Source organism: Lepisma saccharinum, chromosome 23 (assembly GCF_977018435.1).
Source record: "Lepisma saccharinum chromosome 23, izLepSacc3.1, whole genome shotgun sequence".
Lineage (NCBI taxonomy): Eukaryota > Metazoa > Arthropoda > Insecta > Zygentoma > Lepismatidae > Lepisma > Lepisma saccharinum.
The window spans coordinates 31471980-31497669 of record NC_139251.1 but is presented as its reverse complement, the minus strand read 5'-3'; the positions used below and the strand labels follow the sequence as shown (position 1 = coordinate 31497669).

Sequence of the window (25690 nt, the reverse complement as noted above, 5' to 3'; positions counted from 1 at the left end):
GATAGAAAAAACATCATTAGCCTTCATTCTTCTCAGATTTCACCACGTACGATATGAAATACAATTTATATGCACAACTTGTAATTCAAACAGCTATATTAGGTGAGGTTCGTGTTTATATTCTTTACTACGAAATTACGAAAGCTTAAATGAAGTTATCAAGTATATTAAGATTATTATGTATAAATAAAATTCAAATCACGAATATTTGCAAACGAGAGTTGGTAACAATGTCAATGATGGCGATTGGCGAATTGTGAAGGTGATGTAATGGACGCTATGGAAAATTTCATGAAGTGCTGATTGATGCTCTCAAATCTGAAAGATGGCGGAGAGTGCGGGTAATTGGTGTCTCATTGAAAGCGACCCTGGCGTTTTCACCGAACTCGTTCGACAATTTGGTAGGTTGACTTTAAATTCATAAATAGCGCATCAAAGGTTACAATGCAATCTAAAGGGTCATTAAATATAAACGAAGTAGAAATTGCATAATGATAATGCAGGATACTTTATTTGTATTTGACAGGCACGTTGAGATATAGATTTGATTCTGAGTTTGCCGTAAATCGGTTTATCGATCTTGTAAATTTTACTGTGTGTGTACAGATGTAGCTCATAACATCAATGAAAATGTGTGTCATTTATTATTTCCTTTACCGGCCTTTTTTCACATACGCATGATTTTTGAGAATATTCTATCAGTATATTGACGGAGAAAAGGAGAATCTTCTCTAAAATTTTGTGTTCCTGCTAGAAATTGACTGTATTTGTGGACCTATGTTATGGCTCTTTTACACCTGATGACTCCCCTGCTGTGAACTGTTAAATAGTTGATGTATACAGGGTTTTATCTCGGAACCTTATTACATGCATGCGAAAATAATTACAATTTTTTTGAGAAGTAGTTTTGAATTTTTCTGAAATACTGTGTATGCAATGTTGTTTTTGTGAAGTGGTATGTTTTATGGTGAATGTAGTTTAAAAATGTTTGTGCGCTAAATTCCAAACTTCGTCTGCTTTTCATAATAATAATACTTATTTCTTCATTGTGCAATTGTAATCACATACTTGCAATGTAAATGATGGGAATAATTCATATGCATTTGTAAATTTATCCTGCACATCACTGCAAAGCGAATTGTAATTCATGTATCTTATGCATTTAAATTGTAGGTGTAAAAGGTGTCCAGGTGGAAGAATTGTGGAGCCTAGATGCACAACATTTTGAAAACCTTAAGTAAGTAAAAGAAGAAATTAATAAGGAAATAAGTAAAATAAATCTGTGCCAACGGTTCATGCAAGAAGTTTATACAAAGTGCATTCAAAAAGTTCTGGGACTTGTCGTAGTACACATCTGTGTCACTGTTAGAACTACTTAATGTGAACCTTCTTTAGTAAATGTCTGTTATATCGGAGACACATTTCTATTGGATATTTTCAGTTTCAAATGGTTCGTCTACCAATTGTGTATTGCGGAACATAGTTGAAGGTGCCATTATACTTTTTACAGGAAAATAACTTCGATTTTTCACATTACGAGTAATTCTTTTGGGTCCTTTCTTCCATTGCGGAACATACAATATGGCATGCACAGCTGTGGATCATCGCGCGTCGTGCTTGTGTTTTGTCGATTTCGAGTGGGTATGCAGTGTTTCAACCTTCTTAACTGAAAAATACCTAATTTCGTGTTCATTATTTCATCACAAACCATTAACGGATAGCCCCAAAAACCATTCACGATAGCCCCATGAACTATTGGTGGATAGCCCCAAAAACCATTTCCAGCAAGGTTAGGTTGGGTTAGGTAAGCATAGTTTAAAAAAAAAAGGCACGTTTGGAAACACTGGTGAGACCGTGTGACTTTCGACTCTCACGCTATCTGCATGTACATAATGGAAACAACGGCATAAAGTTGTCGCTTTGTACAAAATGCAAGTTTATTATACCAAAAGTGCTTATTTCTTGTTGTGCAGCATTCTACGGTGAGAGAATACCTCCACGAACTTTCAAAATGCTGCAGGAACTCATTTCCATAAGTAGTTTCTTCTGTAAAAATGAAGAAATGTGTCTCCGATATAACAGACATTTACCCCTTCTTCCACCTGCTGTGAAAATGTAGCTGCATATTGTGCACTCCCAATTTTTATTTACAGAATGACCAACATTGTGTCTTGTCCACGTAATGAAGATTTTTTTCCCACAGCGATCCGATATCGCTTCATTGGCGCAGATATTGGAGGAGCCAAGCAACAATGTCGTCTACGAATGCTTGCTTATCGTAAATACAAAACCCAGGTCGTACAAAATATGCCTCATTGTTGATGTGCTTACGGTAGGCAAGTCAGGATCACAATCAATTGTGGCAGCCACTTTTCCCGTTGTTGGAATTTCATTTTTCCCATTGCCCCTAAACATTTTTGTGACAATTGGACTCACAGTTTCATCACTAGTTCGTCGCAAATACAAATGCATTTAACACTTCTTTTTTATGCATGACTATGCAAAGTTTTCCCTTTACAATGTGATTTAAAATAACAAGCGAGCGAAAAACCTGTAGGGATCTCGCTCCCTGAGGATGCGTGATAACCAGCAGATATATAGTTGCTGTTACCCTCACTTCGACCTTCAATCAGCTCCGAGATTCGGCTCAAAGAACCCACGCATATTTTTTTTTAGCTTTGACTTGCAGTAAAACAATTGTACTGAATATGAATAACCTTCATTTCAACAGGTTTTTCAGAATCTTACATCTGTTATACATTTCTATGTATGTGTATGCAGCAAGGTGCTTCAAGTAAGGAACTATATTCTTGTGCTCAAGTTTTGCGAACTCATCGTTCGAAGGCACAACCCGTATTCATTATCACAATCAAAATAAGTTTTGTACAGTTTATTACATTTGTGTATCGTGCTCATTTTTATTACTATTTATTATATATACGCCATTTTATTCTGCAAGAATCCTCGCATTGCGACATTTTAAATTTCCTTCCTTACATCTTAATCTATTGAATTTCATTCCCTTGTTTTTCTTTTTTCGACTGCAGACAGTGAAAGTATGGACGCTGTAAGGTTGCAGTGCTGTTACAACGTCACTTGTCAAGTTATTCTCTGTGTATACTCCCAGTATACACACAGATATCTTCCAGTGGCTCTATGAACAGTCTGAAACGTGAGTGGGGGAAGAGAAGAGATGTATGTTTGAATGTTATGTAAAGGGTCTTTCATTAAGAGTGATACTTTTTAAAATTTGAAAAAAAAAAAAAAATAATAAACCACTCAACGTATCAAAGTAAATTGTGCTTTATTTTGAAGCTTAGACATTGCAGTTATGTTCTGAACAAAATATCGTTCAAATATCCACCACGGCTTTGAACACACTGATGCACACTTAGCTCCACTTGTTAATCACTCTGTCCAACATTAGTGGCGTTATGTCTGCGATAGCCTGACGAATGTTTACCTCCAAATGTTCCAATGTTCGTGGCTTGTCAGCATAGACATGGGCTTTGATGTAGCCCCAAAGAAAAAATCCATGGGTGTTAAATCACACGACCGTGGCGGCCAATTCACACATCCACATCTTGAGATGATCCGGTCGCCAAACTTCTCCCTCAGCAAATCGAACGTAGCATCAGCTGTGTGGCACGTAGCGCCATCCTGCTGGAACAACATGTTTTCGATATCTATGGTGTCAAGTTCTGGCCACAGAAATTCACGTAACGTGGATCTGTAGCGGTTGCCATTGACGGTAACGGTTCTTCTCTCATCATCTCGAGAGAAATAAGGTCCAATGATGCCGCCACGTCATAAACCTCACCACACAGTGAGTTTTTCTGAATGCAATAGCACCTCATGGACCACTTGTGGGTTCTTCTTGCTCCAATAACGACAATTTTGCGTATTGACAAAGCCACTAAGACAAAAATGCACATCGTCTGAGAATATGATTTTTCCACTGAAATCAGGATCAGTGGAGCCATCGTGTGCGTCAGTGTGTTCAAAGCCGTGGTGGACATTTGAACGATATTTTGTTACATAACTTCAATGTCTAAGCTTCAAAAAGAAGCACAATTTACTTTGATGCGTTGAGTGGTTTATTTTTTTTTCAAATTTTAAAAAGTATCACTTAATGAAAGACCCTTTATTAAGATTACATTTATCTGAGAATTTTGTGTTCTTAGTAACATTAGTCCCAGAACTTTTGATTGCACTGTGCATGTGAGATAGTCAGAAGATTAGCACAAACTAATTCTGCCATAAGTTTAACACAGATTTAGTGATACTTTTGCAGTACCCAGGGTATTCTGTCTATACAACAGTGTCAGTTAGCATTTTGCCTCACCATATACCAGCATCCAGAGAAATTACTACCTTCTTTAATGTTGGACAAGGTCTGGTCTCTATTTCCTTAAAATTTGGTAGTGCCTATCTCCAACTAGCTGACTTGAACCATGAATGTTTAAATTTCATTGTCATTAGAGTAATAATTTGCCAAAAATGTATGTAAAACTTGGGAGTTATATAAGACGTAAGTGAGTTACTAAAGATATATCTGCGAAACGTACTTGTAAATGTTCTATTAATTTCGTTGCCCTCTGCCACCATCCACTTGGGAACTCAATGCTTTACTGTACTTTACTTTACCACAGTAAAGCATCGAGTTCCCAAGTGGATGGTGGCAGAGGCAACCAAAATTAATAGAACATTTACAAGTAAGTTTTGCAGATATATCTTCGCTTACGTCTTATATTATCAACCGCATTGTTTATTCCCCATAACATGAATTAGGAGTTATGTTTGCGAACCAAAAACAATTATTTTGTGTTCATTGCAATAATATTGTACCAAAGAAACTTAAGTCATTAAATGGATAATTTTCCATAGCCAAATGTGATCATGCATTTTAAAAATTATCATCACTTCTTTATTCTAAGTAATTAATTTTTTGTCATAGGCCAATCCATGGTTTAATATTCCTTTTCAAGTGGGTTCAGGATGACGAGCCCATAGGATCAGTGGTGCAGGACAATCGTCTTGAGAAAATTTTTTTTGCAAAACAGGTACCAGTAAGCGGATTTTATATTTATTAGGATTTAAGCAAAGTGTAATTAATAAGTTTTTTCTTTTTTTCTGTGAATACCTAAAATCAGGATGTTTGTCAATTAGTTAAGTTTTACACTTCCTGAGCATTAAGTCTCAAAATTACTAGTAGTAGAATTCTTGTTTTTGTTCTTGTTACATTATACAGAGGTTGTTTCCGATCTATGGTGACAATTTCAAATTGCATCTACCTTAAGAGAAACCATGTCACCACCATCGAGAGTGCTCTATTTGGTGGCCCTGCATCTTGGCCATTGCCCGACAGCGAAGTTTTACAGTAGGAGACTGGCACGAAGTGTAGTCATGTCGAGCCTCAACCACTCCTGACAGGCTTTCCATAGCTCTTGAATGGTGCGGGGTCTTCTGCGAGACAAGGCTCGTTTTAGTAGGCTGAAGGTGCAAAAGCCCATCAGTGAGGCATCAGGTGACTTCACTGGAATGCCTGTGAAAATAATTGCACGAATTCCAGTTTCGTCTACAATTTGTTGGAGGAAGAGGAACAGGTTGACCGAGATATGTGACTTGATGCCTTGTCTTGATGCACCCACACACGATTCTGGTCCCTCCCATAGAGATGGAAAATATCATAGCGATAAACGGTTGTCAGGACGTTAGCCTGATAATCGGAATTAACCTTCATATTTTTCCAAAACTTTCCTTACATTCAGTGAACCATCTTTGAAAGTCCCTCGCACCTATCGATTGATAAAAAATTGCACGTGGCTTGTGACAATCATCAAGATAAAAATATGCCTCGTCCAATGTAACAACGAACTTCCACTTTTCACCTGACAGGTACCGCTCATAAAGCTTGCGACGTTCTTGGATGTGTTTTGGCAAGAGCTTATGAACATGCCCCTTGCATTACTTTTCCAAACCCAAATCGCGGTGAATGATGGTGTGCACTGTCTTCAGTGATGTTTGTAGCCAGTTCGTGATACTTCTCTGTGTGGCTGGATTCTCCCTGGTGACCAGCACCCTGACGACCCGAATTTTGGCTAGTGGCAGGCCGGGGTTTTGCCTGTTTCTGCCCCACAGGAATCATCCCACGCCTCGCCTTACCTGCCCCTTTCAACACCCGTGATATGCCATTTTTGTACACAGTGAATCCACGCTTCTTGCACTGTTTTATAATGGCACTATAGCTGTAGTTTACGTCAGAAAGTGCAGTTACGTAACCCTCCCAATATGCAATGATTTTCGGCGACATTCTTCCCGATACGCAATGACCACACCTGTCAAGAATTTGAATTTATTAAGTACTTATTTCTAGCACTAAAATGTTGATACTTCACATTTCTAAGTTATACATGTAACTCAATTTCCACGAAAAGTGGCGTTACACCACTTGTGCTCTGAACCCCTCATATATCAATAAACCTGAAAGATGTTAAGGATTCTACCACTGCATTTAAATAAAGAATTTTGCTGTATATTATATGAAATATATGTATTTACAAAATTCAAATTCTACACTTTTGTACAAACCTTTTATTAAAATAATCAGTGCAATCGGTGATATTTTTTAAAATTGATGAATGTTAATGGCAGAGATGTTCATTTTTAATTTGTATGAAAGGGTATACTTTGTTTCATAACTTTTTTATCTGAGGAACCGCAAGAAATGCACCTTGTTTGTACTCAGTGGACCTAACCCTTCATAATCAAGAAATCAAACACCCAACTTTCAATCCTTATGAATATGCAAATAAGCATTTACAAACTTCAATACTTGTGTACAAACCCTTTTTTTTCATCAAATAAAGGGACATTGACTTTTCATACATTTTTAGTTCTTTATTTCATGTTCGGTGGTTTTATTTTGTAAGCGATGATGGCAGAGATATGGTATAGAAATAGAATGTGTAAAATGTTCAATTACAATATTGATTTATTGTTTGGAAAGATATGTTTTGTTGTTATTGCTCATTATTAGAGGCACATATTTTTGGTAATTATAAAAGCAAAATTTTGGAACAAAATCAGACAATTTCGGGTGCATAATCCATAAATAAAATATAATTTCATTGTTATAGCGGTGAAAAATTGGATCAAAACCGTTATATAAAAAGTAGGGATGGGCCGATATGAAATTTTGGCCGATACTGATAACCGATATTCTACCGATGTGATATAAAATTAGAAATGGTCCTTGAAGAACCTGAAAGTTTCATTGACCTCCTCCATTTTGTGTTTTTGTCAAAAAAGAAATATGCATTCCTCTACTCATCATGCCTCTTCTTTACCATTGCTGTAATGACAAATTTCATGGTAAACCAGTGTATCTAAGTATAAACATTATAAACAAGGAAAGCTTACCTTAACAGTATCTTCTTTATTTTGTTTTTGTATTTTATGTTCATATCTTAATGAAAAAACATAGCCTTCAGGATCTGAAAGTTTCTATCCTGTTTATCGATGAGAAATTTTAATATTTTTTTTCTTCCAGGTGATAAACAATGCATGTGCTACACAAGCAATCCTTAGCGTTTTACTCAATTGCAAACATTCAGACTTGCAGTTGGGACCAACCCTTTTAGAGTTCAAGGAGTTCTGTCAGAGTTTTGATGCAAACATGAAAGGTCTTTCTCTTAGTAATTCACAAGTGATCCGATCAGTACATAATTCCTTTGCTCGGTAAGTTACGCCCAAATTTCTGTGTATTATTTTTAATTTGATGATAATAATGTGTGTGTGTGAAAGGTTGGACTACGAGTATAAAATTTCTTATTTTTTACAAAAAAAAACTTGCATATTTATGCATCACATCATGTGGCTTTACCAGCAGATGGACAAGTTCCAAAAACTAAAAGGACATATTGGAAGATAAAAGGTTGAATTCAGGAGCATATATTCTAGGCTTGCTTGGCTATCTGTGAAGCCTGAAGGCTAGAGAATAAAATACAGGAGAAAAATCAATCAGAAATTGTAAATAAAATTATTTATATCAGTGAGATGATGATGCTGAGTCGGGAGTTGGCAACCTGATTTCTTAGGAGTTGGTAAAACTTATTTCTATTCATAGCCTAGGACCATTTGACATAGTCAGAAAACCCAGACCTTAAGCTCAGTGTACACCACTGGTTGAATTAGTTACCAACCAGTCATGGAAGGGTGAACATCTCGACAGGCCAACAGCTTCTTCATTTTTAACTTACCTGTTTTTATCTAGGTGCTCCCACGTAGCCAAGTGGTTAGCGTTCTCACCTTTGGTGGGAGGGGTTCCGGGTTCGATTCCCAGTATGTGCCCCCAAAATTTCAGCATTGATCCAGCGTAGTGAGGACAATTGGGAAGCTACTTGAAAATAAGAATTAGCGGGTTCCAGTCACGATAGCCAGAAAACAGTGGAGATGGAAACCGATGCGCTGGCCACATGTCACCGAAAGAAAATCTGCTCTGACAAGCCCTGACATTTCGACAGCTCTTGCACCACAGAGTTTTTATGTAATTTATCATTTAAGCACATGATATGAAAGCTAGAGGTGATAATACTGGTATGTGCCAGAAGTGAAGAAATACTTGTGTGAAAAAGTTGGCATGAGCAACTCTTCTGCCCATTAGCATCAAAATCAAAGTTGCCCAACTGCTTTTTTTTTTCCCATACTTCAATTACCATTATTCTGTCTACTCTGATCTATCCCATGATCTGGATCAATTTGTACAAAATGCCTGCATGTGCTTTATTTTTGATCTGTTTTCTGCACATACCCTGATTGGCTCACATTAATTGATCACCGAAACATACGCAATCCGACTAGACTAAGTAAGGCAATTGCATAAAAAGAACCTGCTTATCTCGAGCATATTTTCAGTGCCTTCTGATTCCCACGGCCTTGACAACAGGTTTCATAAGAGATCTAATTGTTCATTGCCCTTCATCGCTTAAGTTTCCTGTCTTTGAAACTCATTGGCCCTTGAAATCTACATTGCATCTTCAATAGTGGTGTTTACTAAACACAAATAGGTGGTATATTACTGCAGACTTACTCTGGGCACAAATTTAATACACTAAATTATAGTAAAAAGCCACTGAAATCAATTATCAACATAATATTCCAGTTTGCAATAGTTATCAGTAATATATCTGCACTTACTCATGCAGGTCAGACTTTTATTCTTATATGTAAGTTGTTGTTTTTCATTATTTTATTTTTTAAAGTATCCCTGTTTACGGAATGACTAGGGAGACAAATTTATGGTAAATAAAAACTGAGGAGAGCGGTAAATAAAATGTTAGATCAGCAGTATATACCAGCGGTGGAAAAAAAAAATTGGCACACACTTTTTCATTATGAGAGGAAACAACATACAAAAGAGCTATAAATTGATAAACTACTACATTTTTATATACTGTACACATACACAAGTACTTAGCTGTCCAACCAAGAAGAAAACATCGACACAAAATCTCTTCATTTCTAAATTGCATATTTCAAGTGATTTATTCATTGTATGTATTTAAAGGATATCCTTGCTGTCCAACAAATAAAATAATCACTACTGCACATACACAAACACATGTTGAAAATCACATGATAAACAAAATTCATACATGACTGAATACAAATGACACCATTGTTTCCCTTGATGTGCGGGAACAGACTAATCTTATCGCTGCTACAACCAGCAAGTTCAATGAAACTGGAAGTTGAGTAGACATTCTAGGGAAGAAAGGAATGCAGCTTGACAGGGAGCAAAGTTTTCGAACTCAGATTATGTGCATGGGAAATCCAAATTTGCAGCATCTTCCTGATGTGATCGAAGATAAAACATTCTTCAGCTCCAAGTTGTAGGAATCTTTAGGCAATCGTATCGTTACAAATTGATAGTTTGCGTGCACAACCTTGATTGCCGGTTTTTGCATGTTTTCTACTTAATTTGATGATATTCCACGGTTATTTTGCGAAAAAGCGTTCATTTCGTGGAAAAGCACACATTTTGCATTACTTCACAATAAAACTCATGCATATTTCATCATTGGGGATGTAGTTACGTGCAGAATGTTCAAAATTGCATCTGTTTTTCACATTTCGCAATTTCGCGCATCGCGAAAATTCAGTGTCCCTAGGAATAACATAGTGTTTTTTTTTTAAAAGTCCTGCAGGATTCTAAAAAGCTATAACTTTAAAGTAATAGGGTTATTACAATGAATGATTTTTCACAGAGGAAAATTTGAAATTTTTGTTCTGTCCACGCTGCTGAATGATGTGTGTGTGTGTGTCTGTGTGCAGGTGGTCACATGATTCCAAGATGATATTGAAGTTCAAGATACGTCATGCGATTCACAACATTGCGGATGAGCACCATCAGAATGCAATTCTCTGATTCAAACAAAGATTGCAAGAGTGTTTTCGCATGAATGCTGCCCAGCTGGAGATCTAGCGATGAACGAAGCCACATCAAAATTAATCACAGACATTAATTTTAAAATTTCCTCTGTGTAACGAATAATATTTCTTGGTAATAACCCTATTACTTTAAAAGTTGTAGGTTTTTAGAATCCCGCAGGACTTTTAAAACACACTGTATATGTAGTGTTCCAAATTCATATATAAATAATGTTGATGTAAACATGGTTAAGGTGAAGAAAGCCTCCACTGTTTTAACTTTTCCATGAAAAACAAGACAAAATGAATGAATGAGAACAATTATGATGAATAATTGTTAATTAAGCTCAATATAAATTATGCAATTTTTTTATGTATTTTTTAACATTTTTTATTTTATTAAATAGCTAATTAATTCCTTGCAGTCAAACTCTCTTTGAATTTGAATCTAAATTGGCATCCAAGGAAGATGACGTCTTTCATTTTGTGGGCTACCTTCCAATTGATGGCAGGCTGTATGAATTGGATGGTTTGAAGGATGGACCAATTGATCTTGGTCCTGTTACTCCAGATGTTGATTGGCTCGATATTGTTCGTCCAATAATTGAGAAGAGGATTAAAAAGTAAGCGTGAATTGTTATCAAATTAGGAAAAAAAAACTTAAATGTGAGGAAAATGCAAAAACCTTTATCCATTGCTATAATCCGTATTTAATATTGTACTGTAACACTGTTAAAAACATTATTCAACACAGTTTAGCAATATTGAAGGGATTGAAAATTGTTTTCTCCTTACCTAACTAAGATACTAGTTTCAGTTCCCACTCGAGGTTTACCAAGTGAAGTGCACTGGTTGCTGTGGCTGTGTTACGCAGCTTTCAGACCAAAGTGACAAGTGACTACTCACCGGGAATTCCAGGAATTATGCGTGAATTATTGGCTCCGGGAATTCTGCGTAATTTTTTCTCCATAGGCGTGAAAAATAGCAACTTTTTTTGATTCAAATCCCATTGAATTTATATACAGTCAACTCTCGATTCTACGACCCCGGGTATAACGACCCTCTCGAAGTAACGACCCTTTTCCCGGGAACCGTGAAAAATTTAGAAAAAATTAGAAAAATTTGGAAAAAAAAAGTTGAAAAATTGAAGGAAATCGGCCGAAAAATGCGTTGTTTTTTCCTCCACTCATTCCCTTTACGAGCGCTCTACCGCTCACAATTAGGTCTGAACTAAAAATAGACACCACCACACCATGCTTGAGTGATATCCAATAGCACTTGACCTCTGCCCTCCCCTCCCTCAAGCGCACCAATGTTACACCGCACCCGACGGCCGCTACCCAACGTGCCAGGCTTGCTCTTGGATACGCGAGAAAAGAAAATCGAATGTGCTTGGATGTTATTCTAAATCGACTTGACTTGTTTCCTTGTCCTAAGAGCTGCTTAAAACTCGCGGAGGAGCAGCCTGAAATGACTGCTGGACTTGCAGACTTTGCCAATGTGTATGGCAGGTCAAGCTCTTTCATCGATAAATACACCACCTTGAGAGATAAGATCACAGGAATGTTCGAAAATACAGATGATTGGCGCCTGGAAGTCTGGCCCATCTGTCCAGCTCTGACCTAGAGTTCAGCAGGTTCCCGTGAGTGAGTAACTCTCGGCCTTGTAGACGACAACTTCCGGTAACAGTTTTCATTCAAAACGTGTTCTTTGTTCCCTGGAACACTTCATAAAAAAGCGAAACTTTTAGATAATCAAAACCACATTGGTGAACTAAAGATCGTCAAGCCGCTTAATGCGTTGTCATCCAGGTTTCCATAAAAGTTTACTTCGATCTTACGTGCATCATAATCCCACTTCATACGTTTTCCTAATTGTGTCGATGTCATAATATCTGCCAAAAAAGTGTTCCGTTGGCTGACTGACTTCTCCCACCTTTCATGTCAGCAAACGTGGGGGGGGGGGGGGGGGGGTGATGCAGATTGTTTCAGCCCCGATTTTCTTGCTGATGCGAGCTGATTACAGGCGAGGGTGGAAAATGACCCACCCCTCTTCCTTTCCTTTGACGTCTAAAATGGGGCAACCAGTTCTGGATATATTCTTGAAACGAACAAAAACCATAGAACAAGTAATAAAAAAACGTGACCCAACTCCCTTTCCCCAGCTCATTCTCCGCCACTGGTGTGCACGGCAATGTTGATAATTGCAGAATTGTTTTTTTTTTTTAATGCTGTTGTCTGCATAGGAAATATTGCCAGTATTATTGTCTGCTGCATGGTAAAACGTAAAGCAAGGGTCATTTCTTTCTTCCTTACACTGCTGTTAAAAGTTCCGTCTTTGACAGTTGCGTTATCTTTAAAATGCTGGGATTATTCTCTTCCGCCACCTGTTGCTCAAACTTCCAGCCGGTCTCTTTGTTTTTACGATGCAGCTGGCGCCACTGCACCTTCTGATAATTTGCATCCGCTTTTTTTTTCAGAACCATTCATGTGGAGGGGGAAAAAAAGAGTTCAATGTAGGAATGGTCGCTGAGACCGATTAAAAAGACATTATTCAAGGGGAAAACGTTTGGAGGGGTGGGTGTTTGACATCGAGAATACTCCTAAATCCAACATTCAATCGTCCATTAACATGAGAGTAAATAACGATCTACCATTTTGACATGTGAAAATGCGCAATTTCATAAAGCTTGTTTTCAGTTCATTTTATGCTGATGGGCTAATCGGGACTAAATATACAGTTTAAAGTGAAATTCAATTCCAAACCCGAATGATTATCGACTGCCACGCTGTTTAATGACGTGTCCTAGAATACGCATTGGGTGAAAACAGATCGCAAGTTGCGCATTTCCTTTTTCACGCTGGATTACAATGCAAGTCAAGGAAGGAGTTTGGACTGCTCCCTTTAATGGGGAAGGAGGGAGAATGAAGTTGGTTGAAGCAAAGAAAAGTGACTTTTTTTACGATGTATTTTACACAGCCGAACCAGAACGAAAATTACAGCCCTGCCTTTATTTTTTTTTTGTCTGGTACATAGAGAGGTTGTGTTGTTTCTCCCGAGAGATCTAATCTTACCAGTTAATCTTGTAACAAACAATGCTCCAGTAGACCCATATAAAATGCAACATTCATTCTGCCCGATTATCTCCCGACTTTTGCTGGCACCAGTCTGACTGGTGTCAAGATTCTTCAAGTTTCGCTTGCAATAAGCGAGAGATTGTTTTCCTTTCCATTGGTCTCAGTGCACACGGGTTTCTCAGGAACTAGAATTGTAAGAATTTACTGGAAAAGCAACGACTGTGCACAATTGAAACAAAGTAACATTATTATAAATTCTCGTTTGTGAAAACTTTTTCATGTTCTATTTTCCTTCTCACAACACGCATCCTGTGCATAACAGGTTGTATAACTACCAGGATAAATGGTGTTACCATCTCCTAGGCATCTTTCTGTCCGTTTCAGCTCCCTTTAAGCTGAAAATTGGTGCAAATTCCAATAACGACCCCTTCGAAATAACTACCCTTTTCCCGGGAACTGTGAAAGGTCGTTGAATCGAGAGTTGACTGTATATTTATAAATGCCCTGAGGCAAATTTTTCTCAGTTTGGCTTTCATTTTTATCGAGGAAGGAAATGAAAGCTGCGTGGAAAATAGCACAGAATTCTCTCAATACATTTACCTTGTTAGTGTTCTTTGTAGAACAATCTATCTGCCAAACAGAAGGTTTTTGCAATATCTTGAAGTGAATTAGGTAAATTTGAGTTTGAAATTCTTATACAATTAATAATTTTTCATAGATTAGTATAACTTGTATCATTTGTGCCTTGTGCTTGTATGTATTTAGAGGCTGAGTATGTTAAATGGCAAATGTAATTCACCTTAAATTAAATATTTTAAATATATACATGGGTGTCTGGGGGGGGGGGTCGAATGGGTCGGTGGACCCCTCTGGAAATTGACATCGTTCATTTAAAAATACAAGAAGGCCAAAAGTTTTTTGCTCTTATTGTTATAAACAGAATAATGAAACTAAAAATGCATTGGATCGAAAACATTGATTGAAAAGTACAGGAACAAGGTTATATTCTACAATTTCATCCAAAGAACAAATGGTTCCACTGTTTTGAAAATTCTAATAATTACAGTTGTAACTGAGAGGTCACACAACAAACTTTATGAAAAACAATCCCCCTAATATTGAAAGCCCTTTCTTAAACAAGTTGCAAAAGTTAATACCAAAATGCATTTCAGATACTAACTGCATAAAGTGTAAAAGAAATAATGGAAAATAGTTGAGCTGGTATTCACTCGTTTCGTGCATAGTCTCTCCCCATTTACATAATAATAACAATAATTAATTATTATTATTTGGAATAAGATCTATTTTTGTTACTTTATAATATTTATTATTGTATAATAACATTTATAACCGTGTTGAAAATACTTTCTATTTTTCTAATATTCAACTTTCATCATTTGCCCGATCCCCCCTGCAAAAATTTGTGGCCACGCCCATGAATATATATATATCATATAGTTAAATTGAATTAGAATTTTTAGATACATTGTAATCACACAGACCATTTGTGTGTGTATGTGTGTGGGTGGGAGAGGCGGTAATACGTAAGGTTGGAATTGGTTGTACTCTTGAATTTTTGGAAGGTTCACCTTGAAAACCGGGTATTATGCTTCAATTTTTTCTTGGTCCTAGAGTTGCCACCCTGACTTGCTGCTTGTACGACACTCAGACTGTTTTTCTCAACAGGGTACATCTTTTTTGCCTCAGGTTTGTTGGTTGTGCATTCATAGTGAATGCTTTTTTTTTTTGCCCGTGTCACTTGTCATTTTGGTCCGAGAGCTTTCTTTATGTGTCACGATGCGCCCGCTATGACAGTGCATGTTATTACAATATATCCCAGATTATCTGAAATGGGCATAGTCTTGCAAAATTCGGATAAATGAATTTTTAGTGTAGATAGGGTTTGGAGTAAATAACCTTATATCCCTTTTATAAATGGGATATTGTTACAGATTTCACCTGCCTCCCAGTTGACATAGTGTTAACATCATCACCTTTAATCAAGGTGTCCCAGGTTCAATATCCAGTAGAGGCCCAAAGTGTCCTACTTTAAACTGTAGGTCCAGTCCCAAGTAGCGTGTCTTTGCATAATGGAATGTTGCTGATAGTTTTAATTATCGGAGCCATGCAATTCACCTTTTCTGTTACAATAATGTTGTGTAGTTTGGTGAGTGATTTAAGTGGTAAGCATTGTGTGCTACGATGTCTGAGATCCCAGGTTCAAATCCCAACCTAGGCATGGGCGATTTCTGTGAATGTCCATTGATCAATATCATCATACCGTTACTCATCCTCATTTTCACAGTTAGCGAAAAGTAACAACCAAATCGATCATTCAGTCGTTGTAGCCAGCCAGCTCCGTGGCGAAGCATGTTGAATGGTGGACTTTCACTGAAGTTACCATGTTTTGAGCCGGCCCCCGTGGCATAGGGGTTAGCACGTTGCGCTACAATGCCAGGGGTCCTGGGTTCGAATCCCAGCCTGGTCATGGATGTTTGTGAGTGTCCATTCATCGTATCATCACTCGTCCCCATCTTCGCAAATTAGCCAAAAGTGGCACAAGAAGCGAAGTAAAATAGAGCAAATCAGTCAATCAAATGAAACCATGTTTTGAGTCATGGATTTTGGCATGACTATTCTTTGTGTGTCCCTTCAACAATTTCATATACCTCTCACTCGTCTTCATCTCTGCAATTAGCCAAAAGTTGCGGTCTCATATTCAGAAAGTTGGTGGGTTCTAGTGCCACAGCTGGCCATTGTAGAGGAAACATTTCCATGATTTTCTACATTAATTCCACTTGAACACTATGATAATACTGTAATGAAGGTCACATAGTCCTTCGTCCTTTTCCTTAATCTTTCTTTATCCTTTATCCCCTTATTGAAAACACGAACAACGAAAATAGGCAATAAAATCCCCTATAGTCCTCTTCTATTATCAGATTTATCACTAATTTATAATAGAATAAATTGGCAGTGAGTATTACGGTTATTTAGCATACAACATTTTAGATTATCGTGTAACTGTGATCACATGATCTGGGAAAGTAGTCAAATGTTTGTTAAAGATTTACAGGTACAAGAATAAAAATAAAACTTTTAAAAACTTAAAAATACTATAAACTGAGTTAATATAGTTCTTTGCATACTTACATATGATAGTCAGTTGCTGCTGTATACAAAAACAGGCCCAGCTTAATTTTAAAATTTGATTATGAAAGATGATAGTCTAGTATAATACTATATTTACCAGGAGAAGAGATTAATTTTTCCTAAACTGACATATTTTTTAGAGAATTTCTTTTTTTTAAAATTGTCTTCATTGTTGTACTTTAGAAATTTGTTTAAAAATACCTGGAAGATTATTTCTGCAAATTGAGTGGTGACATTTTTGTCAAAGAAATATTCTGCACACATCATTATGTTCTTCAATATTCGTAGAATAGATTATTTGTTGAATAATAGATATGCATGTTTTATTGCAGGTACAGTGAAGGAGAAATTCACTTTAATTTGATGGCGATTGTTTCTGATAGGAAAATGACGTATCAGAAGAAGATACAACAAATCGAGAAGCAGATGGAGGTAAGAAAACACTCTTTGCTTACTCTCACTCTAACATATATCGCTATGCAACATGGACAAGCTTTCTCATCATGTAAAAGATGTCAAGTGAAATTTTTGCATCGTAGTGTTTTTTCTTATGCTTCATTTCCCCACTATAAGCCCTTAACCCTAGAACACTACTGTACGTAAAATTTACGTATGCTTTGCGCTCAAATCCCTCCCCTATCACCCACTTACCCCTCCATCTAGTAGTGCCTCTGTCAGACTCAAGGCAGCACTGTGGTAATGAGGGTGCAAGTGCTGAAATCTTGATTTTGTATGTTGGGTTGTGCACTGTACGTCAATTTTACATAACTCTAGTAAATGAGAAAAAACTTTCACGTAAATTCGATTTTAATAGATTTTGGAAAACAAAAGTTTAGAAGCATGCACTATTTTTTGTAAAACTTTAAAATTACATTCATTCCTTATTTGCAGTGTTATGAATATTATTATTGTTTGTTTTTCATCGTTTGAACTTTTCGCCTTCATTCTTAATGTACGTACAGGCTTGTCAATCAAGACATTCTTTTAAAATATTCTATGTTTAATAAGACCATGTTTATACAAATTTATGGAAAATAGACAAAATAATGTTAAAAGAATAGCCATGTTGTTTTCATGATATAGAGGTTCTGTTGAAAATCAATTTCTTCATGTACGTAAAATTTACGTAGCGCTAGTTACAATGTAATATGGGAACATGGTAGTGTTCTAGGGTTAAAAGTGACATTTAGTTTGTCCTCTGAAATATGAACTGAAAATGAAAATTTACTAAAAGTTATGGTGAAGTAACTGTGTTTTGGAAACACTGGCAGTGTATTTCTCTCACCAGGCTTGTCAGGTGTGTGTGTGTGGGGGGGGGGGAGGAATTGTGTGTGTGTGTATTGTACTGTGTAATTTTATAACATGAAAATACACACACTTAGTATTTTATTATTTCTTTTACTCTGCTTACTGTCTTAAGAAGGGTTTGAACCCTAGGATTCAAATTCTGGACACCCAGAGGCATAACGGGAGGGGAGGCAATGGAATTTTGTTTTTTTAATTTCTGGTACCTGAGGTTCACGTTCTGCCTTCCCAAAGTTAAAACCCAAGTTACACTGCTGTGGACATGTTTATTGAGATTGAGAAACCATATAGAGAAAAAAAGGAAGCTTTCTGGAACCTCCTATCATACAGTATACCATAAGAATTACTTGGTGAAACTTAATACAGTTGTATCACTTAATGATGAAATTAAGTAACGATTGATTGCTTATTCTACATAACATATGTGCAACTTCTCTTCAATACTTTTCGGGCAAGCTCTTGTATATTTTGTATCATATATGAAGCTTTGCCTTACTTCATGTAAATGAGAACATGGATGATTATTATAAATTTTGCTAGAAAATTGTGTGGCAACTTAAGGCGAAGAGTGACAAGTTTTACACCACATCTGCATTTATTGCAATATTGTTGGAATTGGCACTTCTACCCAAAACCTGACTATACAAGAGAGTATGGATTTGTTCCCATGTTTCAAATGGAAGCATTTTTTCAAGTTGATTATAAAGCTGGACACGATGTTTGAAAAGTATGATAAATAGGAATTTTCAGATTCTCATGGACAAAGATTTAAACACTGTTTGAGCTACAATTTTTTACATATGTTTTAGTATTTTCTTTGATAACAGTATTAGGCTTGTTGACAAGTATAAAATTTGGTTGAAATTATTATCTGTTTATGCACTTGTGAAATTGTACTCCTTGGGAGGAAAAAATTCAAATATAGCTCATTGGAAAGCTTCAAATATCTACTTTTTAATAAGCGTTATCTGAAAATTAATCTTAACTTTGTTATCTTACTATAATAAAAAAATCACTGAAAAGAGTGGTTTTTCTTCCAATTTTCACGGGGAACTTAACACCATCCAGTTCATAATCGACTGTACATATAATTTTAAGATTTTGTGTACTTGAAGTTTGATTATTTTTGCACCTCTGTAGAAAAATCAAATGCATAATTTTATTAGATACTTCAAAAATTGGCATTTTAGGGAAACATGCAAACTTGAACTGCATAATTACAAATTCAATGAAATTTCAAAAAAACTTGATATAACTAATTTGATCAAATTCCAGAAGTTTGGCATGTGTACATCAAGTATGGTTCCAAATATTAATTATTCTTTCGCACTCCTAATATGGTAAACGAACGCATGACGTATGGCCAGGAGCAGCCAATCTCAGACTCCGCAGGCTGCAAGCGACTTCCACAGCATTGCCGTTTCGCTGCACTTTGCTGTGAGAATTGCGCAAGTGTGTTCCGTCGAGCCAATCCAAAGTATTGTCGCAGCATAAATAATGACTGAAATATTTCTCATATTGCAAATGGAGTACTGCTGTACTGCAGTTTATTTTTTTTTTGGGAGGGGGTCATTTCTTCTAGCTGTGAACTAGAACGTCTTCTCCTTCAATGTCCGGTGGAGGTAAGTCCAGTCCCGATTAGCGTACCTGTACATAAAGTGAACTTAATGAGAGAGAAAACACTCCACTCGGGCTTTATATGAACGTCATTTTCCCAGTATTATTTTATGTCACACATTTAAACACATATTGAGTGCCATGATGGATGAGAGATCCAGTCTTCTCTGTATACAATAATAATGCACCTGCTGTGTACAGCGATTTCATAAGCAAGGGAAACAGAGCGAGGTGCGTACTAGCGATAGAAACGCATAAAAATTATATTTTAAAAAATGCGCATTTGAAGCCTTCACGCCAACTAACATTTTAAAATATATTTCGATCAAAAACATATGTAAGTTGTCTTTATCTCGCAAAATTCACTTAAGCATTGTATCAAGTAGTGGTGGTAGTTTCAGCATTTAACGTGTTGCTATACATTCCACCTGAAATATTGCTTTTATACAGGGTGTCCCACGAACGGCACAACTGGGAATTAAGAGTGGCGTTACTTTGTAACCGAAACCTGTACATACATAAGTCATACACCAAATGTTAGCCCTGTCCAAGTAGATATTTATAAACATAGAAACAACAAACGGGGTGCAGTGTTGCCAAATGTAAGTGAAAGTGTCAATTTATTTTTCCACAAAGCATGGAAAATTGCATGTCAAACATTCGTACGGAAATTTGGACGTCAATTTCCACCTTGGGTAGGTGGATTATTTCGCCATCTATAGTTCAGAGAAGAAAACCAATCGTTTTCGCGTATAGCCAATCCTGAAATGCCTCGTAAAGGCGTACCGGTCGAAATGGGTGTTTTAAAAAAAATTATGAGGTACAGTGGCAACACTGTTGATGTTTGAAGGCAACAAAAGGTGTTTTTAGTGATGGTCCATGACATGGAAATACTGGAAACAGGAAAAAAAGAAAATGACAATTATGGTCAAAAAAGTGTTACTTACCTACTCCTGGCAACCATGCAGTGCGCGTAACAGGCAGTGGAGCTTTACAAAAAAAGTTGAAAATGACAACCATTTTCCCTGAGGCAATCATCAACACGTTTTATCATGTTGGAAGCAACTTTATGCAAGGTTGATTGGTTTATATTGTTAATGGCTGTGCAAATGTTTATTTTTAGATCATCAAGTGTTCTTGGGTTATTAATGTAAACTGTTTGTTTCAAATTACCCCACAGAAAAAAATCTGGAGATGTCAGATCCGGGGAGCGACTGGGCCATAAGTTTTTGCTTATAATGTGATCGCCAAAAAACTCTGCCAACATGTCTAAAGTTTCATTAGACGTGTGACATGTTGCGGAGTCTTGTTGAAACCAACAATCACGTTCCAACAGAGAAATAAACTGTGTGATAAGTTCACGATAAACTATTCCGTGAACTGTTGTGTTGAAAAAGAATGGACCGATTATTTTTCTCCGCGAAATCGCGCACCACACACCGGTCTTTCGTGTATGAAGTTATTGTTCATGTAACAAATGGGGATTGTTACTTGACCAGTGTCGAGAATTTTGACTGTTGACATATCCATTTAAGTGGAACCATGCTTCATCCGTGAAAAAAACCTTATCCAAAGTAGTCACACCATTGTCTCTAATAAAATTTCTAAACCACTGGCAGTATCTTACACGTGCACCTTTGTCTGCTTCCTTCAGTTCTTGCACAGCCTGTACCTTATATGCACGTAGGTGCAATTGTTTTAACGCTCGGTGAGTTGTTGTTTTTGATACACCTGACTGTGCAGCAAGTTTACGAACAGATTTCCTGGGAGATTGTGATATTCTCTGCTCCACATCCTGCAGCACACCTTGTGTCAAAACTGGTGGTTGTCTGTGGTAGGGTTTGTCATTAACTGATCCTGTTTCACGAAATCTGGAAACAAGTCGATATATCGTCGAATTTTCTGGAACACTGTTATTCGGATATTTCTCGCGAAACACAGTTTTTACACTAGCGTACGATTTTGAACAAAAATAATGTTCCACAATGAACACCCTCTCTTCCAAAGAGTACTTCATTTCACAGAACAATTCTAATATTCCCCTACAAACAATGCGAAATGCACAGCTCAAACAGTTCTGAGTACACATCTAACTGATTCTTTTGTTCTCGTTCGGTGGGTGCTCTTATCGCATTGCATGGTTGCCAGGAGTAGGTAAGTAACACTTTCTTCACCATAATTTTCATTTTCTTTTTTTCCTGTTTCCAGTATTTCCATGTCATAGACCATCACTAAACACACCTTTTGTTGCCTTCAAACATCAACAGTATTGCCACTGTACCTCATACTTTTTTTAAAACGCCCATTTCGACCGGTACGCCTTTACGAGGCATTTCAGGATTGGCTATATGCGAAAACGATTGGTTTTCTTCTCTGAACTATAGATGGCGAAATAATCCACCTACCCAAGGTGGAAATTGACGTCCAAATTTCCGTACGACTGTTTGACATGCAATTTTCCATGCTTTGTGGAAAAATAAATTGACACTTTCACTTACATTTGGCAACACTGCACCCCGTTTGTTGTTTCTATGTTTATAAATATCTACTTGGACAGGGCTAACATTTGGTGTATGACTTATGTATGTACAGGTTTCGGTTACAAAGTAACGCCACTCTTAATTCCCAGTTGCGCCGTTTGTGGGACACCCTGTATTTGGTCTGTTACACAGCTGCAACTGTTGTAATAAGCAAGAGTTGTGGGTTCATTTAGAGAGACAGAAGGACTAAAAACTAATACATTTTCAATAAATATAATGAGTAAAAGCTAAAAGTATAAAATGCTGTTCATAATGGATTCTGTTGAACTGGATAATTAAAATAAAAGTCGTGGATCTTTCTTCGCAACACATCTTGCAAAAACTCGCCCAATAAAATATTGGGTCAATGCAAATTTTTGTTCTTCCCTTCTTCTTTACATACCTTTTTCACTGTGCTGAGGTAACCCCCCAAACACTTCGCCATGCACTTGACACCTTGGTTTATGTCGTGAGATGCGCCCATTCGTTTCTCCTGGTAGAAATATCTCTTGGCATTGACTATCATTTCTTTTGCACCACTATGATATTACCGTCTTGCCATTATCATCCAACAAAAAAATTACTTCACAAAACTACCAGCACTCCATACTGTGCGTATGAACACACATGCAAACTTGTGAGAAACCAACTACCTGGACAGAATGCAGATAAGAATTATTATGGCTATGTGGGTTTTCAGGCAATATTCATGGCAGGAATGTAAACACAGAAGTGACAAAAGAAACTTTCGGCATCTGTACAATGCTTTCCTGTGCGCAACACATTGTTTCTGTTTCAGCTCATTTCCCGTGTCAAAGCTGCATGGATGCAGTGTTTAAAGGGCAAGCAGAAACACTTGGCAACAAAGCTCACACATTCTTAGCAACGATGTGAATTGCACGGGAACCGGGTGCCAAGAAAAACAATTCTCTCTGTTGTTTTCAATTCGCACAGTGTGAAAGAATGAGATATGTTGAATTTTATTCCACGGCCATCATTTTGGTATGCATTTCATGACCACTGCACTGACCATTTCCGAGATTGCAATATCATAATTAATCATTAATTGTGGATGTTCCACAGCTGATAGTGCCATTATATTTGGCTGAGATATTTCCACATAAACAAGCTTCAATCACAAAAAAATCATATTTTTACTATGGTTTTACACGAAGCTACATACAATTGAAATCGACTAATGTAAAAATTACATGAAAAACTACACTTTTACAAACATTTTTGTCTGAATAATAAACAGTCAGAGTTAAAATCACTTTGTCTTGCTTTTGTCTAAAAGCAGACACTTGTAGCTTTTCAATCAGGTATATTTGACTCTTTTCCTCCCACAGAGAACAGTTTTACATGCACACAAACCGAGGGCTCAATATTTTTGTCACTGATAGTAGTTCACAATGACCGGATATAATGGAATCTTTTTGTTTGGTAGGTGTTGATTTTCATTGGCATGTTCCATTTTGGACACTGAAAAATTACAATTAATCAGAACATTTCCACTTCATTATATTTGTAAATGAAAATTACTCAAACATTTTTTTTTCCTTTTTATCAAAGTTGAAACCTAGCGAAAGGCCATCTTTCCAGGTGGTTGCCAGCTCAGGCTGCAAGTCACTTCACCCTTCTGGCCCTAACTCGAGAATGGTGTTATAATTAAAATTTGAAGGCTGCACAGGTGACAGTCTCCTCTTAGCAGCTTTTATTTCTCACCAACACTGTTGCGATAGCATTTTATCTTACCACAGTCAAATCCAGAACAAAAGGTTATCTTTCCATTTGGTTGCCAGTTAAGTCTGCAAGTCTCAAACTTAAGGAGAACCTCTCACGGCCCGGTAAAATTGATGCCAGGACCCAACCAGATCTATATTAGTTATATTAAATTAGCACCTTTGTTGATCTGAAACCAATATTTTTAGTCCTTTACAAATATTAAATTCTGCTTTGCCTATTCCAATTCTTGCAGGAAAGTGGTATGGAGACTGATATACAGCAAGCCGAGTTATCCAGGTTAAAGATGCTGATCGAAGAGGAGGAGACGAAGATGAAGAGATACAAGATGGAGAACATTCGACGAAAGCATAATTATCTTCCTTTGATAGTTGAGATATTAAAAATTCTGGCAAAAGAAGGACAATTAGTGCCCTTGTATGAAAAAGCAAAGGAGCGTGCAGTGCAAAAGGAAACCAAAAAAACTGAAAAAGTAAAGACTTAGGACTTGCCTTTTTTATCTCTTGTGATATTTGAGTTGTGTTTCAGAGTGCTTAATATCAATAAAGAAATGTAAAATTGCCCAAAGTGTGTTTTTATGGTTAAATAATTATTGGGTTAAGTACAGGAATGTTTTTCTTCCGTGTGTAATACGAGGTATATGTTTAAAGTAAGTTCAGTTTTGATATTACATAAACACAAGGACACATGTTGTAATAATTTTATTTGTACATGAAAGCCTGGACCTACATCAACTTTTCAACATAATTGCCTACTACATTAAGGCACTTATCGATTCATACTTCCAGCTTCTGAATGCCATCTTCATAGAAATCGCCCGCCTGATGTGATAACCACTGCTGCAAGCGCTGACCAGCATGGTGCTTCTTTGAGTGCAGGAATAAGTGATAGATAAAAATGAAATCGTAAAGTGTCTGTTTTCGCACACTTTTTCATCAACTTGCTGCACCAGGTCATCGTTAATGACGGACGGTCGCCCACTTCGTCCCTCATCGTGCACTTTTGTATGGCCATCTTTAAGTGCCCTCACCCATCTTCTTACCATGCTATCGCTCATAGCATTGTCTCCATACACTTCTGCAAACTGTCGATGTATTTTGGCCACTTTCACGTCTCTTGCACTTAGAAAACGAATGACAGCACGTAGTTCATACTCCGCGGGACTTTCAATCGTCTGAGGCATTGTAACCACACATGAACAACTGTCTCCTCGGATGAACGGTTGCGTATTGCTGTCTGTGGTAAGCTCATAGATGCAGGTCCCCAGCGCACATGTGCGAAACTGCGAATGCAGGGCTACAGCAGCCTAATTGCAAAACTGAACTTACTTTAAAAATATGCCTCGTACAATTGTTTACAAACTACAATGCGCATGCCAAAAAAAAAGGCCGATATTTTTTTATGCGGGGTTGGCAACACTGATGAAGTTGAGCATGCGCAGGAGCATGCCCTAGTATTCTGTGCTTGCAACAGAGATAGAATTGTCAGAGTGGGGTTGCGTACGTGCGAGTAGCAGTAAGGTGAAATAGCTGCCGTAATGCAAAATCCCGCCAAATGTGAAGTGAGATCTGTCATACGATTTCTGAATGCCAAAGGACAGAATGCAGCTGACATCCATCGGGAATTGTGTGCCATTTATGGACCAACAGTGATGAGTGAAGGGAAGGTCAGGCAATGGTGCAGAGAGTTTCGGGAAGGGCATTCAAATGTCCATGATGCTATGCACCACGTTGGGCACCACAAAATGCAATGCAACGCCCCACGTTGCGGTGCCACAAAATTCAACGCCCCACGTTGCGGTATCACAAAATGCCACGCAACATGCCACCACTCGTAAGTAACTCC

The 25690-nt window shown here is 37.3% G+C and overlaps 2 protein-coding genes across 3 annotated transcripts; one reads left to right on the top strand and one right to left on the bottom strand.

The window, feature by feature from the left end:
- The first annotated feature begins 254 nt into the window (after positions 1–254).
- On the top strand, positions 255–24412 carry Uch-L5 (ubiquitin carboxy-terminal hydrolase L5). Of its 2 annotated transcripts, none has more exons than XM_083110098.1 (7): positions 255–401; positions 1174–1237; positions 4958–5063; positions 7553–7740; positions 10857–11054; positions 16994–17093; positions 24081–24412. In XM_083110098.1, the coding sequence occupies exons 1-7, from the start codon at positions 326–328 to the stop codon at positions 24327–24329; spliced, it is 981 nt and encodes a 326-aa protein (XP_082966224.1). In that variant the 5' UTR covers positions 255–325; the 3' UTR covers positions 24330–24412. The 2 variants fall into 2 exon arrangements, with proteins under 2 accessions (XP_082966224.1, XP_082966223.1); XM_083110097.1 differs by having other exon boundaries at positions 4958–5069.
- Positions 24413–24599: 187 nt separating this feature from the next.
- LOC146005458 (protein GVQW3-like) lies at positions 24600–25028 on the bottom strand. The gene has a single exon (XM_083144701.1). The coding sequence runs from the start codon at positions 25026–25028 to the stop codon at positions 24600–24602; it is 429 nt and encodes a 142-aa protein (XP_083000827.1).
- Positions 25029–25690: the final 662 nt, after the last annotated feature.

Excerpts from the sequence above, each read along its gene's own strand:
- Uch-L5 (XM_083110097.1), top strand. The coding sequence starts at position 326 with ATGGCGGAGAGTGCGGGTAATTGGTGTCTCATTGAAAGCGACCCTGGC. Across the intron at positions 402-1,173 it reads CGAACTCGTTCGACAATTTG|GTGTAAAAGGTGTCCAGGTG; the intron begins GTAGGTTGACTT and ends TTTAAATTGTAG. Across the intron at positions 17,094-24,080 it reads AAATCGAGAAGCAGATGGAG|GAAAGTGGTATGGAGACTGA; the intron begins GTAAGAAAACAC and ends CAATTCTTGCAG.
- LOC146005458 (XM_083144701.1), bottom strand. The coding sequence starts at position 25,028 with ATGCCTCAGACGATTGAAAGTCCCGCGGAGTATGAACTACGTGCTGTC.